This window comes from Erpetoichthys calabaricus, chromosome 11 (genome assembly GCF_900747795.2).
Source record: "Erpetoichthys calabaricus chromosome 11, fErpCal1.3, whole genome shotgun sequence".
In the NCBI taxonomy this organism is placed as follows: domain Eukaryota; kingdom Metazoa; phylum Chordata; class Cladistia; order Polypteriformes; family Polypteridae; genus Erpetoichthys; species Erpetoichthys calabaricus.
In genome coordinates, this window is record NC_041404.2 from 144,146,236 (window position 1) to 144,172,431 (window position 26,196).

General features: G+C 46.0%; 1 protein-coding gene across 1 annotated transcript; it reads left to right on the forward strand.

The window, feature by feature from the left end:
- bri3 (brain protein I3) lies at positions 1-24,896 on the forward strand. Its single transcript, XM_028814224.2, has 3 exons — positions 1-393; positions 22,717-22,831; positions 23,908-24,896. Exons 1-3 carry the CDS (start codon positions 243-245, stop codon positions 24,038-24,040), a joined length of 399 nt encoding a protein of 132 aa, XP_028670057.1. The 5' UTR covers positions 1-242; the 3' UTR covers positions 24,041-24,896.
- Positions 24,897-26,196: the final 1,300 nt, after the last annotated feature.

Consider the following 26,196-nt stretch of genomic DNA (forward strand, 5'->3'; position numbering starts at 1 on the left):
CCTTCATTGTTTTTTTTTTTTTTTTTTTTTTAAACTGAACTTTCGCTTTAGAGTTGCGGAAATCTTAAAAAGTGTTTGAGGAAAATGCGCAGCGCTCAACGTCCGACGCTTCCGTGAGGCCCGACGCTGCGCACCATCGAGCTTCACTCCGTTCTTCTCATTCGCCCCGCGGTAACTTTTGCCTTTATTTTATTTTATTTTATTTTGTCCGCCGCTCCCTTCAAGGAGTTCTGTTGCCGACGATGGATAACAAGCCGCTTCTGCAGGAACGACCACCCGCCTACGCTACTGTGCCTGGGAGCTACGAGTACGGGCCGCCGGGAAACTACGGGGCGATTCCAGCACCCTGTCCTCCAGCACCCCCGCCACCCTACTCATACCCGGAGGGTCCAGGTGGGTGCCCGCCTCTTACGGCTTTCTCTTTACACCTTATCGCTGAGGTTTGCTTTGCGGGGGTCATCTGCTGCAGACCCTTCGCTAGCCACTTGTTAGCACCGAGGCTGGCGCTGTGTCTTCTTTTCCGACCTTGGTCCTCCGTCCACCTTCAGATATTCAGTTTTGTCTGCACCTGGGTGTAGCCTTAGACTTCTCTGACCCCAACTGATAATCTTTAGTCCCCTGACCCAGACCGACCTTGTCTTTGGCATGGCCCCCAGTTTGATACATTCTGTTGTCCGATTCGTTTTCGTTTTTGCTCCCGTGACGTGGTCTTAACTGCGCTACATGAAGTCCACCTTGCTGGCCGACATCCCCCGCCAAGCACTTTGCCGTTCATAGTCCACGCCCAAACCACAGACCGTCGCCTTGTTGGCGTCTTTCTTGTTGCTGACCGCATCTTGTCTCTGGCAGCCTAAATCCACGTCCTGTTCCCTTTCCACTTTGACTTTTTTTGGGGAGGGCTGTGGGGGCTTCTAACCCGTCTAGATGTTTAATGTCCAGTCCTCTTGATCCCTGGGGGTCTTTTCTCAGCCCTTGATCAGCTTTATGAGGTCAATGTCCATGACCGAGTTCACACTCCTAGCTGTTACTGCAGTTTCAAGTCCATCGCATTGCTCTTCTTCTCTTTCTTGATTCTTTGCCATCGAGGTCCAAGTCCTGCTGTCTCCCACCATTTCTCTGGCACAGGTGCCACTTCACCTCTTTACTGTCCAGACAGTTTCAAGTGCAGCTCTTTGGTGTCCGAACCCCAGTCCTGGATCGTCTCATTTTATTTGCAGTTGTTTGATGATTCATCTTTATGAAGTCCATCTTATGTTCCAGGTCCATGCTGTCCACATCCTCATCCAGGGTAGGGTTCTCCATTTTGTTGTTGTTTTCTTTTTTTCCTTTCATTCTTCCCTTGGTCCTGGTTGCTGTTGTTGGTGCCTTACATTCATGCCCAGTTCCCCCAACACAAGCTCCACTTTTACTCTTTACTGCCCAGATTTCTCATTTCAGATCCCACTCCAGCTCCTTGCTGTCCACATCCTCGTCCTTTTTTGTTCCCAACTGTTGTCGTTGCTGCCCTGCCTCCATGTCTAGTTCCCTTGGCCCAGGCTCTGCTTTTCACTCTTTCTCATTTGAGATTTCCAGTCGAGCTCTTTGCTGCCCGGTCAGCCATTTCCTTTTGTTCCCAAGTCTGTCTTTGGTGAAGTCCAGCTTCCTTTCCCAGTTCCCCAGTACAGCTCTTATGCTCTCCAGAGCTCCTCACACCAGGAACCCGGTTTGTCTTCAGACTTAACTTTTAATTGATGCGTGCAGCCATCTCTTATCTGTCCTTCATCTTCTAACATGGATGTCCAGTTTGGGCTCATAGTGAGTTGGCTTCGGTCTCAGAAAGCTGAAAAAGGGTGTCAGTTGTAACCATTATTTGCACAATCCACTTGCTAATCGCAGAGAGCTGTCACTTTTCATTATAGCGTTGACAAATTGGAGCTGTCCCTAGACTGGGCAGCAGACATATATAGCCAGCCAGCCATCCATCCATTTTAGAGCCCAAGTATCTTGTATTGTGCAGCGAGGTCCTCCCAGGATGGGACGCTAGACTTGCCTGACCATTGATCCCCTTTCTGACTTCTCTGTAGAGTCCTTGCTGTCATGTATGCAGTCAAATTCTTACTTGGCACACGCTAATTAACATGCAACCAGTCACTTACCTAGTTAACTGGTGTAGTAGACAATAGGGCTGCAACTAATGATTATATTGGTAGTCGACAATTAATAATTATAAATTGTAATTAATTATTATTAACAATTAGTCACAATTATTTCATGCCTGACTATTTTGATGCCTGCGACCTGTGGTTGCACATACTGTTCTGGGCTCCAGTGCATGTCTTACGTCATCTGCTCACATCCGTCCACCTGTGAATGTCACCCTGATGTCTCTGCTTTAACACGATTAAAATTAATAATAATCAAATGAAAATAACAACCAGTGAAACATATTGGATGTGACCATCACAATAAAAAAGAAATACATTAAACAATCCATATTACTAACCGAGAATGGTAAACCGGATGGCATGGACGCAGGGACACGGCGATGGGACCATGAGACGTACTGCGCAGACGCGTATAGCGCGCGTCTCATAAACCGCACGCGAAGTCTTATCCACCGCGCACGAAGGAGTCACGGCCCAAAAACGAAAGAGCTCAACTGACGTGAATGAGTAATGAAGCAACAACGAGCCCATGGCTAACGACTACCGACACAGCCACACAAATAAGAGGACTCTGCGCTGCAGCCCAGATTCAAACGGAAGAGGCTACGGAGGCCCCACGGGTCCATAAAGTACGGAAGGCGCAGGCTTCACCGCATTATTGTGAGTGGCACTACTGCGGAGTGAAGGCACAGGCGTCACCGCCATATTGTGAGTGGCACCACTGCGGAGTGAAGTAAACGTGTGTCTGAAACCGCGGAAGCAAAGCAGGCACGGGTCCAAAACGAACAAGCTCGACTAACGGATATACAAACAATGTATTTCAGGATGCCCAACGCCGGGGGTAGGCGAGCGAAGCGAGCAGGGGGCGGAGCCCCCTTGTACAAACTAAAGTGCACATAGTCTTTAAACAAAAAACTTGCTTTTAACTTAAACAAAAATGGCCATTGGTGTGTCTTAAAGTTTTTATAAAAGATTTAGTTCATATATTCCTGCTTGCAGTGCAGGAACGTGAGCATTTCAACATGCTGTGGTGTGAGGCTGGCTCTCTTCTTTGAGACGATGTTCCCAGCTGCTGAGAAGAGACGCTTAGAAGGAGTAGAAGTAGCAGGAATACGCAAGAATGATTTTGCAGACAGAGATATTTTAATCATCACACTCTGAAGGAAAAGTGTTGTAGTTTAGCACATCACTAGGGGGCTCTGCTCCCTGCTCGCTTCGCTCGCCAACCACTGTTGTTGGGTAATCCGAAATACAACCTGAAATACATTTAAATTGTAAGGAAGTGTAGCGTATGGTCACATTTTTAACTTTATTTTTCCTTTTTCTCTCGGTCTCTGAATAGGCTACACAAAATGTTTTTTATTTTTTTACTAGGGGGCTTCGCCCCCTGCTCGCTTCAATAGCCAACCCCTGGTGTTGGGTAACCCGAAATACATTGATGTGTGTATGAGATATATTGGAGTGTAAAGGTGTAGATGACGAACAAAGGAAGTAAAGAACCCATAGCATGGCACATTAGAAAGATATATTGGAATATTTCTTTATACACAACATTTGTAGTAAAGATGGTGTGTTGTCCTTGAATGAGTTTTCCTTGGTATGGAGTATCTACAATTTTAACTTTAATGTCAGATGAACGCCGAACTCTTGAGAAGGCTACATAAAGTTGTCCATGTCCAAGTACAGGCTCAGAGAGGTATATGCCAACTCTGTCCATGGGATTTGTTGATTGTCATGGCAAATGCAGGTTTAATGGGAAATTGGCGTCGTTTAAGTGTAAAAGGTAATTCTAGGTCAGAACTTGGAAGGTCAACTGTAGGAATCAAAACAGTATTGTTAGAATGTGATCCTGTAAGTACTTGTGTAGACTTAGCTAATGGGTGACTGTTTATGACTTCAGCGACGTTTCTCATTATCAGCTCTGTGTATTGCTTGTTTTCAGGAAGGGTCATTCGTTGATAGATTGCGACATCTGGATCTAACACGTAGATTTGTGCATATTTGCGTTCGTGATTTGGCTCAGGGTGCACTGTTCCAATCCGATGTAATATTTGTCCACATACGCGAAAGCAGTATGGGCCATTGCCAGCTGGTGACCTGATATTTACCCCGGTAGATGCAAAAGCAAATGAACTATTGTAGGATCCAATGCAGTCCATAAAGTTTTTACTTTCGGGTACATTGTTAGTTAGAAGCTTCCGTAGATATTCAGGAAAGTCATCTAAAGGAGGCAGTCTGACCTGACCCTTTTGACAACAACGTGTAAACTCATTAGTTGTAGTGCCAGTTGTTTCTTCAGGGAAGTTAAGTGAATGACAATGACAGCAAATGATATTCATTAATCCTAATGAATGTTCATTAATAGTGGACTCATTACAGAATGCGTTGTCAGCTAATTGGCGGAATTGTTTAGCGGCTGTTTGTTGTTCCTTTCTTTGCCGTTTATCTAATGCCTCTGCTGTTTGAGAGGTGCGTTGTAGGCGCCTGCGTTCATTAATTGTATTCAGGCGGGCTTTGTTTGTGTATCTCCGTCAGTTGTGGTCTTTCGTTTTGAACCCGTGCCTGCTTTGCTTCCGCAGTTTCAGATGCGCGTTGCAGGCGTCTATGTTCATTGTATTTGTCCATGCGGGCTCGTGTTTGTAGCTCCGTTAGTCGAGCTGATTGGTTTTGGAGCCGAGACAGTTTTGCTTCCGTGGTTTCAGACGCACGTTGTAGGCGCCCACGTTTAATGATTTTCTCCATGCGGGCTTGTTTTTGTAGCTCCGTTAGTTGAGCTGGATCGTTTTGTAGCCGTGACCGTGACTCCATTAGTTATCCGTTGTCTACCGTTAGTAATATTGATAATTGCACTTACTGTTAATACGGAGCGTTTTCTGTGGGTGTACTGTTAATAATGCATCACTGTGATGTGATTCACATATGCTATATGGTTTGGACGTGTGAGGATGCCGAACGTTTAATACGGAGAGTTCATTTATTCTTATTACCCGGACCACGCTGTGTAGTGTGGACGTTTAGTTCAGAAGCGCGTTGTAGGCGCCTGCGCCTTTTGTACTTTCTCGCACCTTCCGTACTATCTTTGTGGACCTTTGCGGACTCCGTAGTGTCTTCCGTTTGACTCTGGGGTGCAGTGCAGAATCCTCTTTTCTGTGTGGCGTTAGTTGAGCTCTTTCGTTTTTGAGCCGTGACTCCTTCGTTAGTTGAGCTCTTTCGTTTTTGAGCCGTGACACCTTCGTTAGTTGAGCTCTTTTGTTTTTGAGCCGTGACTCCTTCGTTAGTTGAGCTCTTTCGTTTTTGAGCCGTGACTCCTTCGTTCGCGGTGGATCAGACTTCGCTTGCGGTTTATGAGACGCGCGCTGTAGGCGCCTGCGCACTATGTCTCCTGCGTCCATCGCCGTGTACCTGGGTCTGTGCCTTCCGGTTTACCATTCTCATTTAATAATATGGATGTACTATATTATGCCAAAATAAAAAAATAACGGACTAAAATATGTAACAAGCTAATTACTGATACACTCCAAAACACAAGTTACCTAAGGTTAGTTGGAGTTTACTATTCATATGAACTCAAATATTATACGACAAAAGAAAAAAACTAGGATGGCTGAGCTACTCCTATTCACTCGTTTACTATAGCTCCAAACATGTTAGCAAACAGAACTGAAATTATATTGCAGCTTGCTAGAGTCGGTTGGAAGCACGCCGAAGTCGAGTATACAGTGAGGTCCATAAATATTTGGACAGTGACAACTTTTTTCTAATTTTGGTTCTGCACATGACCACAATGAATTTGAAATGAAACAACTCAGATGCAGTTGAAGTGCAGACTTTCAGCTTTAGTTCAGTGAGGTGAACAAAACGATTGCATGAAAATGTGAGGCAACTAAAGTATTTTTTGAACACAATCCTTCATTTCAGGGGCTCAAAAGTAATTGGACAATTGACTCAAAGGCTATTTCATGGGCAGGTGTGGACAAGTCCGTCGTTATGTCATTATCAGTTAAGCAGATAAAAGGCCTGGAGTTGATTTGAGGTGTGGTGCTTGCATGTGGAAGATTTTGCTGTGAACAGACAACATGCGGTCAAAGGAGCTCTCCATGCAGGTGAAAGAAGCCATCCTTAAGCTGCAAAAACAGAAAAAACCCATCCGAGAAATTGCTACAATATTACGAGTGGAAAAAATCTACAGTTTGGTCCATCATGAGAAAGAAAGCAAGCACTGGTGAACTCAGCAACGTAAAAAGACCTGGACGTCCACGGAAGACAACAGTGATGGATGATCACAGAATCATTTCCATGGTGAAGAGAAACCCCTTCACAACAGCCAACCAAGTGAACAACACTCTCCAGGGGGTAGGCAGGCGTATCGATATCCATGTCTACCATAAAGAGAAGACTGCATGAAAGTAAATATCCGAGGGTGCACTGCAAGGTGCAAGCCACTCATAAGCCTCAAGAATAGAAAGGCTAGATTGGACTTTGCTAAAGAACATCTAAAAAAGCCAGCACAGTTCTGGAGAAACATTCTTTGGACAGATGAAACCAAGATCAACCTCTACCAGAATGATGGCAAGAAAAAAGTATGGAGAAGGCGTGGAACAGCTCATCATCCAAAGCATAGCACATCATCTGTAAAACACGGCGGAGGGAGGCAGTGTGATGGCTTGGGCGTGCATGGCTGCCAGTGGCACTGGGACACTAGTGTGTATTGATGATGTGACACAGGACAGAAGCAGCCGAATTAATTCTGAGGTGTTCAGAGACATACTGTCTGCTCAAATCCAGCTAAATGCAGCAGTCAAACTGATTCATGATACAGATGGACAATGAGCCAAAACATACAGCCAAAGCAACCCAGGAGTTTATTAAAGCAAAGAAGTAGAAAATTCTTTAATGGCCAAGTCAGTCACCTGATCTTAACCCAACTGAGCAGGCATTTCACTTGTTGAAGACTAAACTTCAGACAGAAAGGCCCACAAACAAACAGCAACTGAAAGCCGCTGCAGTAAAGGCCTGGCAGAGCATTAAAAAGGAGGAAACTCAACATCTGGTGATGTCCAGGAGTTCAAGACTTCAGGCTGTCATTGCCAGCAAAGGGTTTTCAAACAAGTATTAGAAATGAACATTTGATTTCCAGTTATTTAATTTGTCCAATTACTTTTGAGCCCCTGAAATGAAGGGATTGTGTTCAAAAAATGCTTTAGTTGCCTCACATTTTTATGCAATCGTTTTGTTCACCCCGCTGAATTAAAGCTGAAAGTCTGCACTTCAACTGCATCGGAGTTGTTTCATTTAAAATTCATTGTGGTCATGTACAGAAGCAAAATTAGAAAAAAAATTGTCTCTGTCCAAATATTTATGGACCTAACTGTATGCGGTGACATACATTCATTGAACTCCGCAACCAGCTAAAGTTGTTTCTCAGTACAATTTGCCAGCACGCTGAAGTCGAGTATATTCAGCGACGTACATTCATTGAACCCCACAACTGGCTATATTTGCTTCACAGACCAATTTGGCAGCACGCCGGAGCTAATCAGTCAGTGCCGTACATTTGTTGATGAGCACTGCTGGCCCTGGCAGAACTGCAGCAGCACTGTCTCTGGGATTCAGCCGCTGCACTAGATGAGCCTGCAATCATCAGCATTTACCTCTGGGTGTTTGCTGCAGGCCAGCCAGTTCAAGTGCAGTTGGCTCGGTGACGTACTGAACTTCATCAATGACTTCAGTTGCACCTTGAACATATAATAATAGATTGCTGCAGTAGTTTTTTTTTATAGTTTTTACAGTTCATTTGCAGTGTGTAAAATGATCAGGGTTGCAGTCATTGTGATTCTCTTTGCATGGAAAAAAAAAAATACGTGTTTCATTAACTCTTTCAGGGCTGATGTCGACTTTTGTCAAAAGGAGGAGCTGACGATGGTAATCGACTGTAAACTGTGACAAAACCAACTGTTATGTTTTAGCTGGACTCTCGTTGCTAGAAGGAAAGTTAGTTTCATTGGTTTGACCGAGATTTCCTGCGCTTGCGTGAGTAGCAAGGTGCAAACAACAGCAAAAATGGCAGTGACATCTAGCGAGAGATCAAAGTGAATGCGTAAAGCAAAACTACTGCGTGGACGACGTTTGGCCTTTTATCTCTGAACTGGACTATGACTTGTCGGACAATGATTTCGATACAAGTGATCGAAAATGAATGTGAGGTTCCAGCTTCAGTTGACTGGTCCCCATGGCGCTGAACGGGTTCATGTAGCTGATACGCCAATGGCAATATTTGCCAGGGAGGCGTGACACTTAACAATGATAAGAGGTAGAAACCGTGATCGCTGCTGCTGCTGCTGCCTCAGCCACGTGAAGACAGCTTGGCAGCAAGTCTGCCGCACATTCTTGTCAAGTTGGCTGCCACAGCATGCAGCAACAAACGTTTTATGTTGACTTCTGTGTGAAAACATTGCTTTTCAGAAACTGTTTTTTGGAAAAAATATTCGGCTCTCAAAGAGTTAAAATTTCACATTTTCTTTGTGAATTGTGACGTTTACTTAAAAAGTATTTGGCGTCAAGGGATGCATTAACCAACGCGCTGAATCCGAACACAGGGTCATGGGGGTCTGCCTTAGCCAATCCCGGCCAACACTGGGCGCAAGGCAGGAAACAATCCTGGGCACCTGCATGTCTTTGGACTGTGGGAGGAAACCCACACAGACACGGGGAGAACATGCAAACTCCATGCAGGGAGGACACAGGAAGCGAACCCGGGTCTCCTTACTGCGAGGCAGCAGCGCTACCACATTTATCTGTCTATCTTATAGTCAGTCAGTCATCGTCTGAAAATGCTATATCTTAACGCAGGGTCACGGGGGTTCTGCTATAGCCAATCCCAGCCAGCACAGGGCACAAGGCCACCGCAGGGCACACACACACCACACACTAGGGACAATTTAGGATCGTCAATGCACCTAACCTGCATGTCTTTGGACTGTGGGAGGAAACCGGAGCACCCGGAGGAAACCCACGCAGACACGAGGAGAACATGCAAACTCCACGTAGGGAGGGAAGCAAACCCAGGTCTCCTTACTGCGAGGCAGTAGCACTACCCACTGCACCACTGTGCCACCCCATACTTTAATCTATTTTAATATACATATATAAATGATTTAGATAGGAATATAAGTAACAAGCCGGTTAAGTTTGCAGATGATTGCAGAGGATAGGTGGATTAGCAGATATAATCTGTTATATCATCACAGAAGGACTTGGGCAGCAGACAGGCTTGGGCAGATTTGTGGCAGGTGAAATTTAATGTCAATAAATGTAAAGAATTACACATTGGAAGTAGAAATGTGAGGTTTGAATACACAATGGGCGGTCGGAAAATCGAGAGTCCACCTTATGAGAAGGATTTAGGAGTCATAGTGGACTCTAAGCTATCGACTTCCTGACAGTGTACAGACGCCATTAAGAAGGCTAACAGAATGTCAGGTTATATAGCGCCTTGATGTGTGGAGTACAAGTCGCTGGAGGTTCTGCTCAACCTTTCTAACACACTGGTGAGGCCTCATCTGGAGTACTGGGTGCAGTTTTGGTCTCCAGGCTACAAAAAGGACATAACAGCACAAGAGAAGGTCCAGAGAAGAGCGACTAGGCTGATTCAGGGCTACAGGGGATGAGTTATGAGGAAAGATTAAAAGAGCTGAGCCTTTACAGTTTAAGGAAAAGGAGATGAAGAGGAGACCTGAGTGAAGTGTTTAAAATGATGAAGGGAATTAGTGCAGTGGATCGAGACGGTGACTTTCAAATGAGTTCATCAAGAACATGGGGGACACAGTTGTAACTTGCTAAGGGTAAATTTCACCCAAACATTAGGAAGTTTTTCTTTACACAAAGAACAATGGACAAACGACCAACTAGTGTGGTAGACAGTAAGACTTTAGGGACTTTCAAAACTCGACTATAAGTGGATAGGACTGGTGAGCTTTGTTGGGCTGAATGGCCTCCTCTTGTCCAGACTGTTCTAATGTTCTGTTGATCTATTTAGTCGGGAGGCCATAAAACAAAGCATTGCGACAGTCCAGACGGGTGTAGTGATGAAAGCGTGAATGAGTGTCTCGGTATCCTTCACACGGAGGAAAGAATGCAGATGAATGAAAAAAGGCCATCTGTACGATTTGAGCTAATGTGTGATTGAAAAGTAAGAAGCTGATCAAAGCTGACCCCCAAATTATAGACTTGATGCTGAGGGTCGAACCAGGATCCCATCAATGTCAATTTTTAGCCCACGAAAGATGGAGAGGACAGATTTGGTGCCAACTAATAAGATTTCTGTTTTATCATCCAATGATTGATTTCCCGAATGCAGTCCGTCAGTACATAACGTTGGGTGTCATCGGCATAGCAGTGGAAGCTCAGACCATACCGACGAATACTCTCACCTACTGGGAGCAGAGAGATGTTGAAGAGGACTGGACCGAGAACTGACCCTTGAGAGAGAGCTTGTGTGAGTGAAGTTGTGGCAGATTTGTATTCCTTAATGAAGACGTAACACTGGCGATCACCGAGGTGTGATGTGAACCAAGAAAGAGCAGCACCAGAGATCCCAATAGCTGAAAGTCGGGACAGTAAAATGTTATGGCTAACTGTGTCAAACGCTGCGCTCGAGTCAAGAAGAGCTAGAATAGCGGCCATCCCAGAATCTGCGGTTATAAGTAAGCCATTAAGTAAAGGTGACACCAGGAGTCTACAATATGGAATTTTTTCACAATATTCTAATCTTCTTCTTTCGGCTGTTCCCGTTAGGGGTCGCCACAGTGGATCATCTTCTTCCATATCTTTCTGTCCTCGTCATCTTGTTCTGTCAAACCCATCACCTGTATGTCCTATCACACCACATCCATAAACCTTCTCTTGGGTCTTCCTCTTCTCCTTTTCCCTATCAGCTTTATCCTTAGCACCTTTCTCCCAGTATACCCAGCATGTCTTTTCTGCCCATGTCCAAACCAGCGCAATCTCGCCTCTCTGACCAACCTGAGCTGACCCTCTAATGTCCTCATTCCTAATCCTGTCCATCCTCGTCACACCCAACATCTTTAACTCTGCCACCTCCAGCTCTGTCTCCTGTGCCACCGTCTCCAGCCCATATGACATAGCTGGTCTCACTTACCGTCCTGTAGACCTTCCCTGTCACTCTTGCTGATGCCCGTCTGTCACCAATCACTCCTGACACTCTTCTCCACCCTGCCTGCACTCTCTTCTTCACTTCTCTTCCACAATTTTCTGAGATACTGAATTTTGAGTTTTCATTAGCTATAAGCCATAATCGGAAAAATGAAAAGAAGTCCTCTTCCTAGCGTTTGTCCCCTGCGGTTGCAGGGTCCGCTTGTCTGCAACATCTCCTCCATTTGACGCGATCCAGGGCTTCCTCCTGGGCAACACCAATGAAAAGAAATGAACGCTTGAAATATCTCGCTCTATCTATAGAATGAATCTATAGAATTTAGGAGTTTCACTTTCTGAATTGAATTACTGAAATAAATGAACTTTTCAATGATATTCCAGTTTATTGAGGTGCCCCTGTTATACCCATGCTGTGCCTCCATTATCCGTTCATCCATCTTCAAGCCTTATTATCCAGTTTTTGGTGGGATGATGAGCAGTGGTGCCTTGGGTGGATGGCAGGAACCATCCCTGGACAGGGTGCCAGATGTCACTTTTCTAATCTACTCGCCTGGTTTATGGTGGCTGCTGCCCACCCACCCAAGAGTCCTTCCACACGAGGCCTCCAACCAGCTTTGGACACGGCGGCTCACCTACCATCCAGTTTAGGGTGGTGATGACCTGGTATCTGTCCTGGCAGCACTGGGTACAAGATGCAAGACTCATCCCAGGATGGGGCATTGGACATACCTAACCACCCATCTGTTTTATAACCTGCTTGTCTGGTTTGGGGTTGTGGAGAAATGGAACCGGAACACAAGGCCTGAAGCCAGTCCGCCATCTTCAAGCCTGGTTATCCAGTTTTGATGCGTGATGAGCTTGCGCTTATCCTGGCAGAAATGGGGCACAGGGCAGAAACCATCCCATGAGGGGGATGCCAGATCTTTATCCTTCCAACCATTTTGTAATCCACATATTTAGTTTGGGGTTGTAGGGATCCAGCTGTGAATGGGTGAAACTTCAGATCAGGGCATATTCATGACCCTGTTTACACACCGCTTGTCCAGGGCACATTTAAGGTGCCAGTTTAGCAAAGCTGGGATGTGTGAGGAAAACTGGAGGACCAGGAGAGAAAAAAGGCCCACAGGGAGAACTTGCAGATTCCACCGAGGTGGGCTTAGGGCTTGAAGCCAGGATGTTGGGTCTGTGAGGCTCCAGTGCCAACACACACACACACACACACACACACACACCTGTTTTGTAATCCTCACTTGTTACCAGTCCCGAGGAGTTCATCTTTGCACTCGTTGACAAATAAAAGGGAAATAAATAAAAAGGGAAATTGCATTTGTTTCAAAGTCTAAAGGAAAGCAATTCAGCATATGACACAAGTGTGACATTTACAGTAAGTCTCGTGTCCACTCGGGCGCCTGACTTTCTGACGTCACCACCCTGGCCGTCGCGCTCATTGCAGTTCGACTTCTTCTTCCCTGACGCAGACCCTCGCTCGTCCCCTCACCAATTTCAGAGCCTTCATCTGCAGTCGCGGCCTAAAGTTTGGAGAAGCCCCCAAGTGTTCCTTTTCACAAAGTTTGCTGATTTAGTGTTTTTAGATCTTTTGGTCAGATGTTCATATGGTACGAGCAGTTCAGAAGTTTCAAAGGCTTTTATTGACAGCAAGCTGAAATACCCGGCGTTGCCCGGGAGGAAAATAGTGTTTTTTTTTTTTTTTTTTTTTTTTTAATTGTTTGAGAAAAATATAATTAAAAAAACCCCACAACTTGAACAATGGAGACTCACTAATGTGCTTGTATGTATGTTATCATCCAGCTGACACTCGGAAACGGCCAACTCGATTTAATTTGAAAAGCAACAGGCGGGTGCGGTGGCACTCGGACATAAAGAATGCTGGCAGTCATCTCCAGTCTGCCCTCTGGTGGTCGTTCTGAGTGTCAACTGGATGATAACATGCGTACAAGAGCGCAAGATCACCCACCACCCCACCCAGATGGGGGTGGCTTAGGGCTGATTTCACCTGACAGTGTTTTAAGTCGACCAGAGAGAAACGTGTATACCAAGTTTCATGAAAATCGTACATTGACTTTTCTTTTTATATATAATCAATACAGTGCATCCGGAAAGTATTCCCAGCGCATCACTTTCTCCACATTTTGTTATGTCACAGCCTTATTCCAAAATGGATTAAATTCATTTTTTTCCTCAGAATTCTACACACAACACCCCATAATGACAACGTGAAAAAAGTTTACTTGAGATTTTTGCAAATTTATTAAAAATAACAAAACTGAGAAATCCCATGTACATAAGTATTCACAGCCTTTGCCATGAAGCTCGAAATTGAGCTCAGGTGCATCCTGTTTCCCCTGATCATCCTTGAGATGTTTCTGCAGCTTCATTGGAGTCCACCTGTGGTAAATTCAGTTGGTTGGACATGATTTGGAAAGGCACACACCTGTCTATATAAGGTCCCACAGTTGACAGTTCATGTCAGAGCACAAACCAAGCATGAAGTCATTGTCAGTAGACCTCCGAGACAGGATTGTCTCGAGGCACAAATCTGGGGAAGGTTACAGAAAAATTTCTGCTGCTTTGAAGGTCCCAATGAGCACAGTGGCCTCCATCATCCGTAAGTGTAAGAAGTTCGAAACCACCAGGACTCTTCCTAGAGCTGGCCGGCCATCTAAACTGAGTGATCGGGGGAGAAGGGCCTTAGTCAGGGAGGTGACCAAGAACCCGATGGTCACTCTGTCAGAGCTCCAGAGGTCCTCTGTGGAGAGAGGAGAACCTTCCAGAAGGACAACCATCTCTGCAGCAATCCACCAATCAGGCCTGTATGGTAGAGTGGCCAGACGGAAGCCACTCTTAGTAAAAGGCACATGGCAGCCCGCCTGGAGTTTGCCAAAAGGCACCTGAAGGACTCTCAGACCATGAGAAAGAAAATTCTCTGGTCTGATGAGACAAAGATTGAACTCTTTGGTGTGAATGCCAGGCGTCACGTTTGGAGGAAACCAGGCACCGCTCATCACCAGGCCAATACCATCCCTACAGTGAAGCATGGTGGTGGCAGCATCATGCTGTGGGGATGTTCTTCAGCGGCAGGGACTGGGAGACTAGTCAGGATAAAGGGAAAGATGACTGCAGCAATGTACAGAGACATCCTGGATGAAAACCTGCTCCAGAGCGCTCTTGACCTCAGACTGGGGCGACGGTTCATCTTTCAGCAGGACAACGACCCTAAGCACACAGCCAAGATATCAAAGGAGTGGCTTCAGGACAACTCTGTGAATGTCCTTGAGTGGCCCAGACTTGAATCTGATTGAACATCTCTGGAGAGATCTTAAAATGGCTGTGCACCGACGCTTCCCATCCAACCTGATGGAGCTTGAGAGGTGCCGGCAAAGAGGAATGGGCGAAACTGGCCAAGGATAGGTGTGCCAAGCTTGTGGCATCATATTCAAAAAGACTTGAGGCTGGAATTGCTGCCAAAGGTGCATCGACAAAGTATTGAGCAAAGGCTGTGAATACTTATGGACTTATGGACTTATTATTTTTAATAAATTTGCAAAAATCTCAAGTAAACTTTTTTCACGTTGTCATTATGGGGTGTTGTGTGTAGAATTCTGAGGAAAAAAATGAATTTAATCCATTTTGGAATAAGGCTGTAACATAACAAAATGTGGAAAAAGTGATGCGCTGGGAGTACTTTCCGGATGCACTGTAGATATGTGTGTGTGTGTGTGTGTGTATATACATATATATATATATATATATATATATATACAGTGAAAATCGTTTAACACGAAACTGAGGGGACTGAAACATTTTTTCATGTTAAAAGAATTTCGTGTTAAAGGATATTACAAAAAAAAAAAAACATGCAGTATATTCAACAAAATTAAGTTTATTAGAGTACATTTTATTTACATAGATATGTATATATGCATGTATTTAATAAAAATGGGAGCATTCTAAGATCTCGCTTGTTTGAACCAAACAAGTAAAGCCGTCTCTAAATCCTCGTGCTTGGCCGTTCTCATCCATTTTCGCTCTGGCTCAAACTTACTCCGTTCAAACATTTCCGTAATTTGCTCTTTTTTTTTTTAATTACTGTACTGTTGATAATATAGAGATAGCAATAGCAAAATCTTTACAGATTTCTGTTTTCGTCTTCTGTTTTTGATCAACAGCCTTAAGAAGCTCCATCTTCATTTTAAGCGAAATAGCAGTTTGCTTTCCCCCTGAGCTCTTTGCCATTGTGCTCGTAAAAAAAATTCTTCTAAAATAGAAAAAAAAAAACGCGAACCAAACTCACGGATTTTTACTCACACTGCGATGTACTCGTCACCGAATTCCAAAGCTAATTGATGAGAGATGAGATGTTTTTGTGTGGCGTTTGTAGGGGTGGAGGGTGAAAGTAGCTTAGATAAACAAAATTGGCTCGTGTCACAGGCTATTCCGAGGGTATTTCAAAGCCAAGTTAGCCTCCTTTCTACGAAACATGTGAAACCACCTCTCTTTCATTTCACACCCCTCTTAAATCTCGCCTGCGCGGCTGGTGTTTTCCGTATTTTGTTCATTCCCAGAAGGGAAATCTTTTCGTGTTAAGCGATTTTCGTTTCATGTTAAGAGAAAAAAATGCATGAAAATACATAGTAGTTTGTCGGGACTGTTGTATTATTTCGTGTTAACCGATATTTCATCTTAAGCGTTTTCGCGTTAAACGTATTTCACTGTGTATATATATATATATATATATATATATATATATATATATATATATATATATAAGGAGCTGTGCCTCCTGCTCGCTTTGCTTGCTATCCTCTGGGCAGGCGCTACACGCTAGTCACTTCACGACTCTGCCGCTTGTGTATGGTGAAGCAGATGTACAACTTAAACAGATTGTTATTTTCATGGGAACTGTTACATATTCATAATAGACCTAACTATTTTACATTACAGAGAGTAATTAACCAAAGTAAAAATTAGTAAAATGTAATAAATTGAAAGAAAATGATGTTTCATATTACGTTAGAGGTATTCGTTAAGTTCTACGTTTTGGTTCTGTTTGGCTTTGAAATTACACTTTTACTGTTAAACTTAAGTTAATTCCAAATATTGCTTTTACTATTCGTCATATCGTATTGAATTTTGATTCCGTGTTTGGACTTTCATCGTGACAACGTAATGTATAACTGCCTGTGAGTGAATTTCGTTTCTTTCTCTCTAATAAGTAAACCGACTTTTTCGAATGCTTGTCCCTGAGATTTGTTAATTGTCAAAGCAAAAGCTATTCTCACGGGAAACTGTAAATGTTTCAATACGAATGGCATATCAAGATCTCCTTTGGTGTCTAATGTCATTAGTGAAGATGGACTACATTACCTTTCGTCGCCTGTTAAAATTTTACATGTCAGAATTGTTCAACCAATTTTGAATACAACTAATCTTGTCCTATTGCCCATCACTCAGACATAAATTACGCAATTACATTACGATACATCCTTCTTTCAACAGTAATTCGTGCGGTGGTAGACCAGACGGTGTTAACGGCTGTAGATATTCTTCGTGATATTGTAAGTTGATGTTTTCATCTTCAGCACCATCACCACCAACTGTTTCAGCAGAGTCTATTGATACGCATTTAACTAATTTGCTATGTAACCGATTGACAATTTTTGCGTTAATTCGTTTGACTTCATCGTTTCTCGGTGCTAGGATTGTCTGTGTACTCATTTCTTCTGTTGATAACCCTTTGTGATGAAATTCTTCAATAAGATTTGAACATAATACGTCTTCTTTTATTGGTTACTTAAAAAGAGGAAAACGTAAAAATGTATAAGAGTGGAGAGCGCAAGAACTTTTTCTGACAAAAGCATTCACACCAATGAGAGGAGAGAGGACCGCAGGCGTGGCCGAGAGGAGGGCGGCACTTGAACAAAATCTCTTGACAATAGTCTCGTCTCATGATTTTCTTTTATGATAGAGAGATTCCATTAAGTTTATGCGCAGAGTCCATATTTGCAGTGATGGCCCTTCTTTCTTTTTCAAGACCTCTGCAAGATTTGACCCAGACAGACAGAGGAGTCAATAGTTCAATAAAAATGTTTAATAAAAAGTAAGCAGCAAAATAAGTCATTCACACACAATCATCCTCTTTAATAAAATCCCTGTGTGCATCTAGGTGTCCGTGTGTGTGAAGTGCGCATGCGCGGGGCACGGTGTGATGCGTGATATTACTGTCAGAGAAAGTTACAGGCGTTTTACGGAAATGCAAACCAGTATTACTGCGAGAGGAAATTAAAGGTACACAATACAGTGACGCATATTACAGCCACATACAAGCCAGTATTACCGCCAGAGAAAATTAAAGGTATATTACGGACGTACAAGCCAGCGGACATACAAGACAGTATTACTGTCACAGAAAATTAAAGGCACACAATACACGGCGGCAGCCCACGAAGAACGGTCAGCTCAGCAAGTGAACATCAAGAAAAGAAAGGCTGAAAGAGAGAAAAATACGACCAACAAAAAGAATGAGGTCAAAGTCCCTTGCCATTTAATATAGACGGTTCCTACTAATGTTTATGCACTACTGTTCTAGCGCCCGTTATTGTAACGGGCTTAATGACTAGTAATAATAATAATAATAATAATCCTCTTTTTATTGAATTTTGATAATAAATAAAATTTCAACAATAAACAGAAAAAAACACTCCGTCGAACAGAGCCGTAGAATAGTGGAGACGTCAAACTGTGAGAGCACTGAAGTACGACTACCGTATATACTGGCGTTTATGTTCTCCCGCGGGTAAGTCAGGGCTTGATTTACTTTGTAATTTCTGCTATTTTATAATGTCGGTCTTATAAGTCTTATGCGGGAAACACACACTATTGGGCGAGATTCTGATATGCCGACGCCAACCTGAGAGAGGAACCACGGAGCACACGGCTTTTTATTTCTGTGTACTGTGACCACACGGTGATACCCGACTAGTCAGAAGCGACGTTTGCACCGTTTCGTGTTTTTTGTATCTCACACCCTCACAACACCTTTTATCATAAGAGCATCCCTTATCTAGGATCAGAAGAAAATATGAAGCAGGTTTTAAATTAGAAGTCGTTGAAGTGGTGAAAGAAATCGGTAAAATTAAAATTCGATGCGTCTGAGAAACTTGATGAGAGATTGGAGGAGGGAAGAAGATGGTTAAAAAAAAAAAAAAAAATTAACTTGCAGTTTTGAACGGGCGTATAAGTCGTGGTCTGATTTTATGATCCATTTTTACCCGACTTATACGTGAGTATATATGCGATAAATAAAATGATTTTCCTGGCTTTTGCTTTAATCTCCCTCAATTTCCTTCTTTTATATCCCGTCCGCCCCACAGACATCACCCATGAACTGGACTGTGATTCGGTCTATCGCGAGCCTCTTGTCCGCAGTTTGTGAACGAGCTTACAGTGATTGGGGGGGGGCTTGGGGGGGTGGGCGTATCTGTGCTCATTCAATAAGCCAGTGAGAGCACCGAGACGGTCACAGCCACTTCGTCACAGTGAACCGACCAATAGGAGGCGCTTGGTGTCATCTGCCAGGTCAGTCATTGGCTGCTTGTCGTGGTGGTAGATAGATAGATAGATAGATACTTTATTAATCCCAAGTAGAAATTCACAATGGTGATGACCGTTTCAATGAGACAGTTCTATCTCCTGAAGATTAAGTGATATTAAGATCATGGCTGCTTCATTAAACGGAGCACATGCTGCGCATTCCTCAAAAAGATTTGTTCTTTAATGTCAGTGAAGACCAAGACGAGTGTAAAAGACCTCCCTCGTTTGTCTGTTCACTGCACGTCGTCGGTTCTCCTGGTGTCTCGCACTCCACCAAGGTCACTGTGGAGGCGCCTATGACGTTAGACGACTTTTCCAGCGATTTTTTTTTTTCTTCTTCTCTCTTCTTCTTTCTTCGTCTCTAGTCGTAGCCTTCATTTACCAACTCGGGGCGGCACAGTGGCGCAGTGGGTAGCGCTGCCGCCTTGCAGTAAGGAGACCTGGGTTCGCATCCCGGTGTCCTCCCTGCGTGGAGTTTGCATGTTCTCCCCGTGTCTGCGTGGATTTCCTCCCGCAGTCCAAAGACATGCAGGTCAGGTGCATTGGCAATCCTCGGTTGTCCTGTGTGTGTGTGTGCCCGCCCTGTGTTGAGTGGCACCCTGGTTCCTGCCTTGTGCCCTGTGCTGGCTGGGATTGACTCCAGCAGACCCCCATGACCCTGTGTTCGGATTCAGCGCATTAGAAAATGGATGGATGGATGGGGTCCCCAAGTCCAGTCCTGGAGGGCCGCAGTGGCTGGAGATTTTCATTCTAACCATTTCCTTAATGAGTGACCGGCTAATTAACTTCTTTTTGAATTCATTTTAACTGAGTTGCTCTTGAAGACTCGGACCCCCCAATTAGCAGCCAAACAATCACGAGACACTAAATGGGCCAAAACAGGACCAGCAAACTGTGACCCTCATACGTCTTCTGTTTGTTTTATTTATGTTAATGGTGTCTGGGGAGGGGAAGGGGGTGTGGTCAGCTCAGGGGGGGGTAGTGGGGGGAGGTATGCATTAGGTGCCCTCGATGATCTTCTTGTCAGAACTGCGGTGGAAACTGTTAGTCACAGCGCCCCCTGTCATCCCAGGCTGGAAGGTGGTCTGCCAGGCGCACATTCACGACTGTTTTTATCAATATAGCGCCTTTCACTGTGTGGGGTAGGTGGGGGTCATCGATGGACTTAAACGAGGGGGCAGGGTGGGAGTTTTGCTGTCACTGGCAGGGTCATCAGGGGGTCCTTGGATTTTTTTATTTTTTTTTTCCCCTCCTCCCAGCCTCATGAGGGGCCACACGCTGTCATCTTGTCACGTGGTGGGTGAAAATGAAGGGCAAGCCCCCCCCCCCCCCACTGGATGTGCTTTCATTACTAAAGAATGACGGAAGTGCCAACGCCATCGTGTCACTCGGACTTTCTGCTTCTTTCTCTTTCTGTTCCTCTTTCGTCATCTCGGCCCCCCCCTGACCCGCGGCGTCCCGCTTGCACGTTGACCCGCACCCCCTCCCCGTGACCAGGGTGCTGATGGCTGACTAAACAGGGGCCACAGTTAATGAGTAACGACTCCTCCCACGCTGGCACTCACCTGACGAGTGGCATGGCGACGCCAACAAGGTCTGGTTGTGTAACGGGACAGTGGACTTTGTTATGGGGGGGGGGGGGTTGGCACTCATCCAGGCCGTCCCTGGCGTGATTTGTAGAAATGTGGAACTGCCAGCTGGGCTCAGTTTTTGCTTTGCCAGCTCAGCTTGGCTCTCAAGAGGCAGTTAAATGAAGTGAATGGAGTGAAATGCGCAGGGTGGGCCGCCTTCACCAGTCTGCTGGCACTTGGCATCAAGAGGGGCCAGCAGAGCCGCAATTCACATCTCGCCTCCTGGGGTTGGCAGGCTGGGCTGCGGGGTCACTTGCCCAGGACTGGATTCTCTCCTGGCTGGCAGAGGGCGGTTTTACCTCATGGTGTCACTAAAAGTGACTGTTGGTGGGGGGCACAGTGGTCCTTAGTCAGGAGGAAGGCCTTTGAAATGTACAAGTGGGAGTGGACATCACAAATGGGCAGCTCCTGTGCCTGAATGCCCAGTTGAAGACTTGGTGCCACCACATCTACCCTCTGTGCCCCTTACAGCATTGTGCATCAATGACTTCCAGCTATTGTGCCAACCTGTGAAGCCTTGGCACCAGCCATTGTGCCCCCTCAACTGCACTTCACTGCCATCCCTTTATGCATCTCTTTCATGTTCTCTAAAAGCTTAACCCCCCCCCCCAAGAACCTTTGTGCCCACCCATTGTACTCTGCCCCCATCAAAACCACCTTGATCCCTTATGATTCACTGGGGCACACTGGGTGAATTCTAAGTGATGCCCGCCCCAAACACTTCTCAGTGCCTCTTCTTTACATCCAAATGCCCCCCCAACAGCTACACCAGGTGTCCACATAGCTGCTTGTGAAACTGCAGAACTCCCCTAAGTGTGCCCCCCCCAAAACATCAGAGCTAAGTGTTGTGCCCCCCCAAATACATTTGTTTTTTTTTTTTTTTTTGATGGCCCTCCATCCGGAAGCTTCTGTAGATAACAAGTCAGCACCCCTCGCTGGGAAGCACAGGTGCCTCCTTGTTGTAATCCCACCCAAGGAATCGCCAATGCCTGCTTACCCAAACTTCAGGGACCCCCCATTAAATAAATCCCCCCCATGAAACTTCTGTGGCTAACTAAGCATCGTACCCACTTGTTTGCCCATTGTGCCACCCTACCTGTTACCAAGGTCCAAATGCAGTCCCACCAGTGACCACACAGTATAAGCTGGTACCCCAGTTGCTGCCCCCACTTCTCATTCACTTGCGGTTTCCGGTGCCCGCCTGCTCCCTTTTTTTTTTTTCTGTCCAGATCTTTTCCTGAAGGCAGGTGATCTGCCAGCTATGACTGGGTACTGTGCCCAGCTGGTGGGCTACGCAGGGTACTGGCTATGGCTGTCCACTTCATATGATTTGTCACCCCTCCAGTGGGGACACTGGGACATTTTCTTTTTTATTTCCCAACATCGGTACAGGTGGCAAAGAGATGCCATGGTTGGGTTAGGTAGGTACAGTTAGGTAGATTTTGTTATCCCAGATGGCCGTTTTCTGCCTGGCAGTGCCTGAAGCCTTGGTGTAGATGCCAGTGTGAGCCGTGCCAGTGTGTACCCTCGTCGTTGGGTTAGTTTCGCTGCTGAGCTTTACTCGAGTTGACCAGCAGAGGGGGCGATTTTCCTTTATTATTTTTTTTTTTTGGTATCTCTAGCCATCCCAGTAGGTGTTGCCTTGGCAACCAGCTTTCCACACTCTCCCTGGCCAGAGTTCTTCTTCCTGATATTCCTGTGTATGACACCCCCCCCCCCCCCCCCCACACACACACCAATCAACCCCCCAACCCTAGGTGGGTACAGTATGTGTGTAAAGCATTCATATTTGAAACTGACTGGCACCCAGTCCAGGGTTGGTGCCCGCCTCGCTCTTGATGCTGCTGGCATGATCTCCTGCCCCTTGGTATGAATAATATTGATAGTGGATGTGTGGGATGGGGGGGGGGGGGGCTGGGGGTTTGTGACTGCCAACAATGACAAGCTCCTGGTCTCGTCTGCATGGGCAGAGTCTTCCAGCACTTTGAAGCCTCTTGTGCCACTTTCTGCTGGTGTGTCCTGGGTCATCGATGAAAGGCGCTATAGAAACTAAAAGGGTCTCTCGGCCCACTCTGACCTGACCCCACCCATTTTTTTTTTTTTTTTTTTTTTTTTGGTAATCATTCTTAATTTATTTTTTTGTTTTATTCTCTCATTAGGTTTTGTGCCACCTGCTGCCCCCCTCGGCCCCGTGGCTCAACAGCCCGCCTTTTCGAGCACTTACACCATCGTCCAGCCCTCCGTGGTGGTAGTGGGCGGCTGCCCAGCCTGCAGGTAGGTTGAGGTTTGGCATATCTGTGCATTTGTCATATCGGGGGGTGCAAAATGTAAACTCTTGAGGCACTGGAGGGGGTCTGCCCATCGAGGTCAACAGCAAGTAATAGTCGTAAAATTCTTACTGCAGCGGGCACTTTAAATGTGAACACATGCAGTACACCAAGCATGTCAGTTAATGGCATATGGGTACCGTTCCCTCACCCTTGGCAACCCCAGGGAGTTGTAGCATGCAGCAGGTGTCCCCATGTGCCCATCACTGTCGGCACATGATAAGCATTGGCTGATGGCATGGAGGGCATCTCTCCCTCACCCGTGGCACTCACTGGTAGTTTGGCTCTTCTGCAGCAGATGCCAGCACGTGCCCATCACTGTTTGTACTGCCCCAGGATGGCACATCTTTTGCGTTGGTGCCGTTTGGCATTGTTATTATTTATGCTTTGTTTAATTCTATTATTAAAAAAAGACAAAGTCTCAACTCCAAATGAAATTGTGAAAGAAGGTGCCAAGAACAAAGGAGAGACCCATACTGGCAAACCAAGAAGTGCCTGGTGCATGGTGGTGCCATGTCATTACTGGCAGGTCGAGCCACTGGGGTTTTGGCCAGTTGTGAAGAAAAAGGAGCTGCCAAGCAGACTGGCACCAGGTCAGATATTTAAAGGGATGGACCATCAGGTAGCACCACAGAGGGGTACAGCCAGTGGGCAGTAAGAAAATCACCCGCTTAGGGAGAGAAGGTGTTGTATAGTTAAAGGGGCTGAAAGAAGTGGGCATTCAAATAGGTTTCAGATGGTTCTACGTGGGTCATGCCAAATTATGCCAACATAAGGTTTCTTTTGTCGATTTGAACAAAGTTGAATGTCCGGCTCTTTCTAGAAATGCCCTGCTGACGACCCAAACTGCGTTTCACTTTTGAGGTGACGGAAAGGTAGCTGTGACATTGGGCACTTCAAAATACAGGGTTTCATGCCAATCTGTGGAAGCCCCCCAAGATTTTGCTGATATCAGTTATTGTTGGAGTAGCTGTGCCAGGGGGGCTGTGCCTAACCTCCCACTCTGTTGTCTGTTCTCCACAGGGTTGGGGTCCTCGAGGATGATTTCACCTGCTTGGGCATCCTGTGTGCCATCTTCTTCTTCCCCATCGGCATTCTCTTCTGCCTGGCCCTCCGCCAGAGGCGCTGTCCGAACTGTGGAGCCACTTTTGGGTGAAGGGCCGAGAAAAGGTGCCAAACCCTCTGCCATCCTTTTGCACTGGATGGTCCTTTATATATCTATAAAAAAAAAGATTTTCTTTCTCTTTGTACTCTTGATTGTATGTTGATGATGCCCGTGCCGATGCCACGCACGCACTTACGCCCACTGTCCTGCATCGCCACTTTGACTGGCGGGAATTCACTTTTTTTTTTTTTTTTTTTTTTTTGCATGAGAAATGAATTGGTGGCAGGTGTGCCAGCCTGGAGTTACTCGTAATGTAGCCGTGCCAGCTGCCTCCCTGGTCCATGGTGCCTTTCCAAACAAGAAAAAACTTTAAGACGATGCTTGGCACGCACTCACCTGCAGCTTTCCTTATTGTGACAGATGCACTGTGCCATCTTGGAGGGAGACTTTTTCGTTATTTTATATACTTGTACCTACCCATCTCCCTGCCATCCCTCCTGGGCATGAATAAGTGGTGCCCATGTGGGCTGGCAGGGTGGCATGGGCTTTTTTTTTTTTTTGTGCTTCTCATTCCAGTGGAGTGGCCGCTTTGGGGGGTGGGGGGGTGTGGAGTATAAATGTGCAAATCCGGCCCAAAATAACATACCCAGTGTCGCCACCCACCCCCAACTCCTACCCCCTAGAGCTGGCATAGCTGGGCCACTTGATATGCGGTAAGGTGGCTGAATCGATTCCTTCTCCTTCCTGACTGATGGACAATCGCTCATCTGACGAGTGGCGGTGCCGCTTATTTACGGTTACGGTGATGGCCGTCGTGTTGGACCACCCTGGCACACGGGCCTCCCACCACACGCCGTGATGAATGCAGAATACACTTTTCTAAATGTAAATAAAAAAAATGAAACAATTTGCAGCACCACCTGTCTGATGTATTCTGTTCAGTGGCATGTGCCCACCCAGCTATGGGTGGGCAAGACTGGGCTGTCATGTGAGTGCGTTACGGGAGTTGAGAGACTCTGTGCAGCCTCGCTTGGCAGGCCATGCCCAAAGTATGTGTGGAGTTCCTTGGTTAGGTATGCCTGTCCGTCTTTATATACCCCACTGTTGGTCCACAGGGTATGTGCCATTCTGTGATGAGGTGCAGACCCTGCTGTGTAATGTAATACAGTAACTCAACTGGCTAACCCTGGCTTTGTGCCCACCCAGTTGCTGTGAGGGGCAGGGCACTGGGTGATTTCTCGCCAACAATAGCCCTGCTCTTTGAACTTTGCTAATGTGCAACCTGAATCTGTTAACAGAGCCTGGGCAAATTCTGTGGTGAGCCATTAATGTGGCGAGGGGTGCCCATCTGCTACCTGGCATTGAATTCATCGATCACTTCAGCCACCAATGTGATGGCAGCCATTCTTGTGCCAGTACACCAACCATAGATTAGCTATTGGATGGTCAAGGGGAGAGAGAGATGGGGTGGCCAGCCATGGTGGGCAATTTAGCCCAGACTTTGGGGTACACCTTACTCTTTATGAAGGATGCCCGGGTACCCTTTATGACCACAGTCGGGACGGCGCCATATTTACAGCACAATGTCACTCGGACCACAGGGCTAGCGCCCCCTACTGGCCTCCTCAACTCCTCTTCCAGCAGCAACCCCAGCTTTTCCTAAATGGACAACCCATCTCAATCCTGGCCTGGGCTGCAGGTGGGATGCCTGCTGGCTGAGTAAACACAATGCCTTGGCTCTGGTGGACCACCCCGTTCTATTGGTCATCCTTGAGGTGTTTGGAGTCCACCTGTGGTCAATTCACTTGGCTGAACTTACTAAGAAAGGCACACCGCTGTCTCTCTAGGAGCCGTGGGGTCAGAGGGGGTGCTGTGGCGAGGGGGCAGAAAGCCGCCCAAGAACACTTGTGGTCTCCATAATTCAACCAGGACTCTTTCTAGAGCTGACCACCTGGCCAAACTGGGCAGTCTGGGGAAATGGGCTACTTTGCTAAGAGAGGTGACCAGGCACCTGATAATCACGCTGGCTGAGCTCCAGAGACCCCGTGTGGACGAAGGAGAAACGTCCAGAAGGACAAGCAGCACGTCCACCAGTCTGGGCTCAGAGTGGCAGAGCGGCCAAGTAGAAGGCACATGGAGGCACCTAAAGGACACTCAGATGGTTAACGAGATTCTCTGGGGTGGTGTGACGTCTGGAGGGAAGCGGG

Excerpts from the sequence above, each read along its gene's own strand:
- bri3 (XM_028814224.2), top strand. The coding sequence starts at position 243 with ATGGATAACAAGCCGCTTCTGCAGGAACGACCACCCGCCTACGCTACT. Across the intron at positions 394-22,716 it reads CTCATACCCGGAGGGTCCAG|GTTTTGTGCCACCTGCTGCC; the intron begins GTGGGTGCCCGC and ends TTCTCTCATTAG. Across the intron at positions 22,832-23,907 it reads GGCGGCTGCCCAGCCTGCAG|GGTTGGGGTCCTCGAGGATG; the intron begins GTAGGTTGAGGT and ends TGTTCTCCACAG.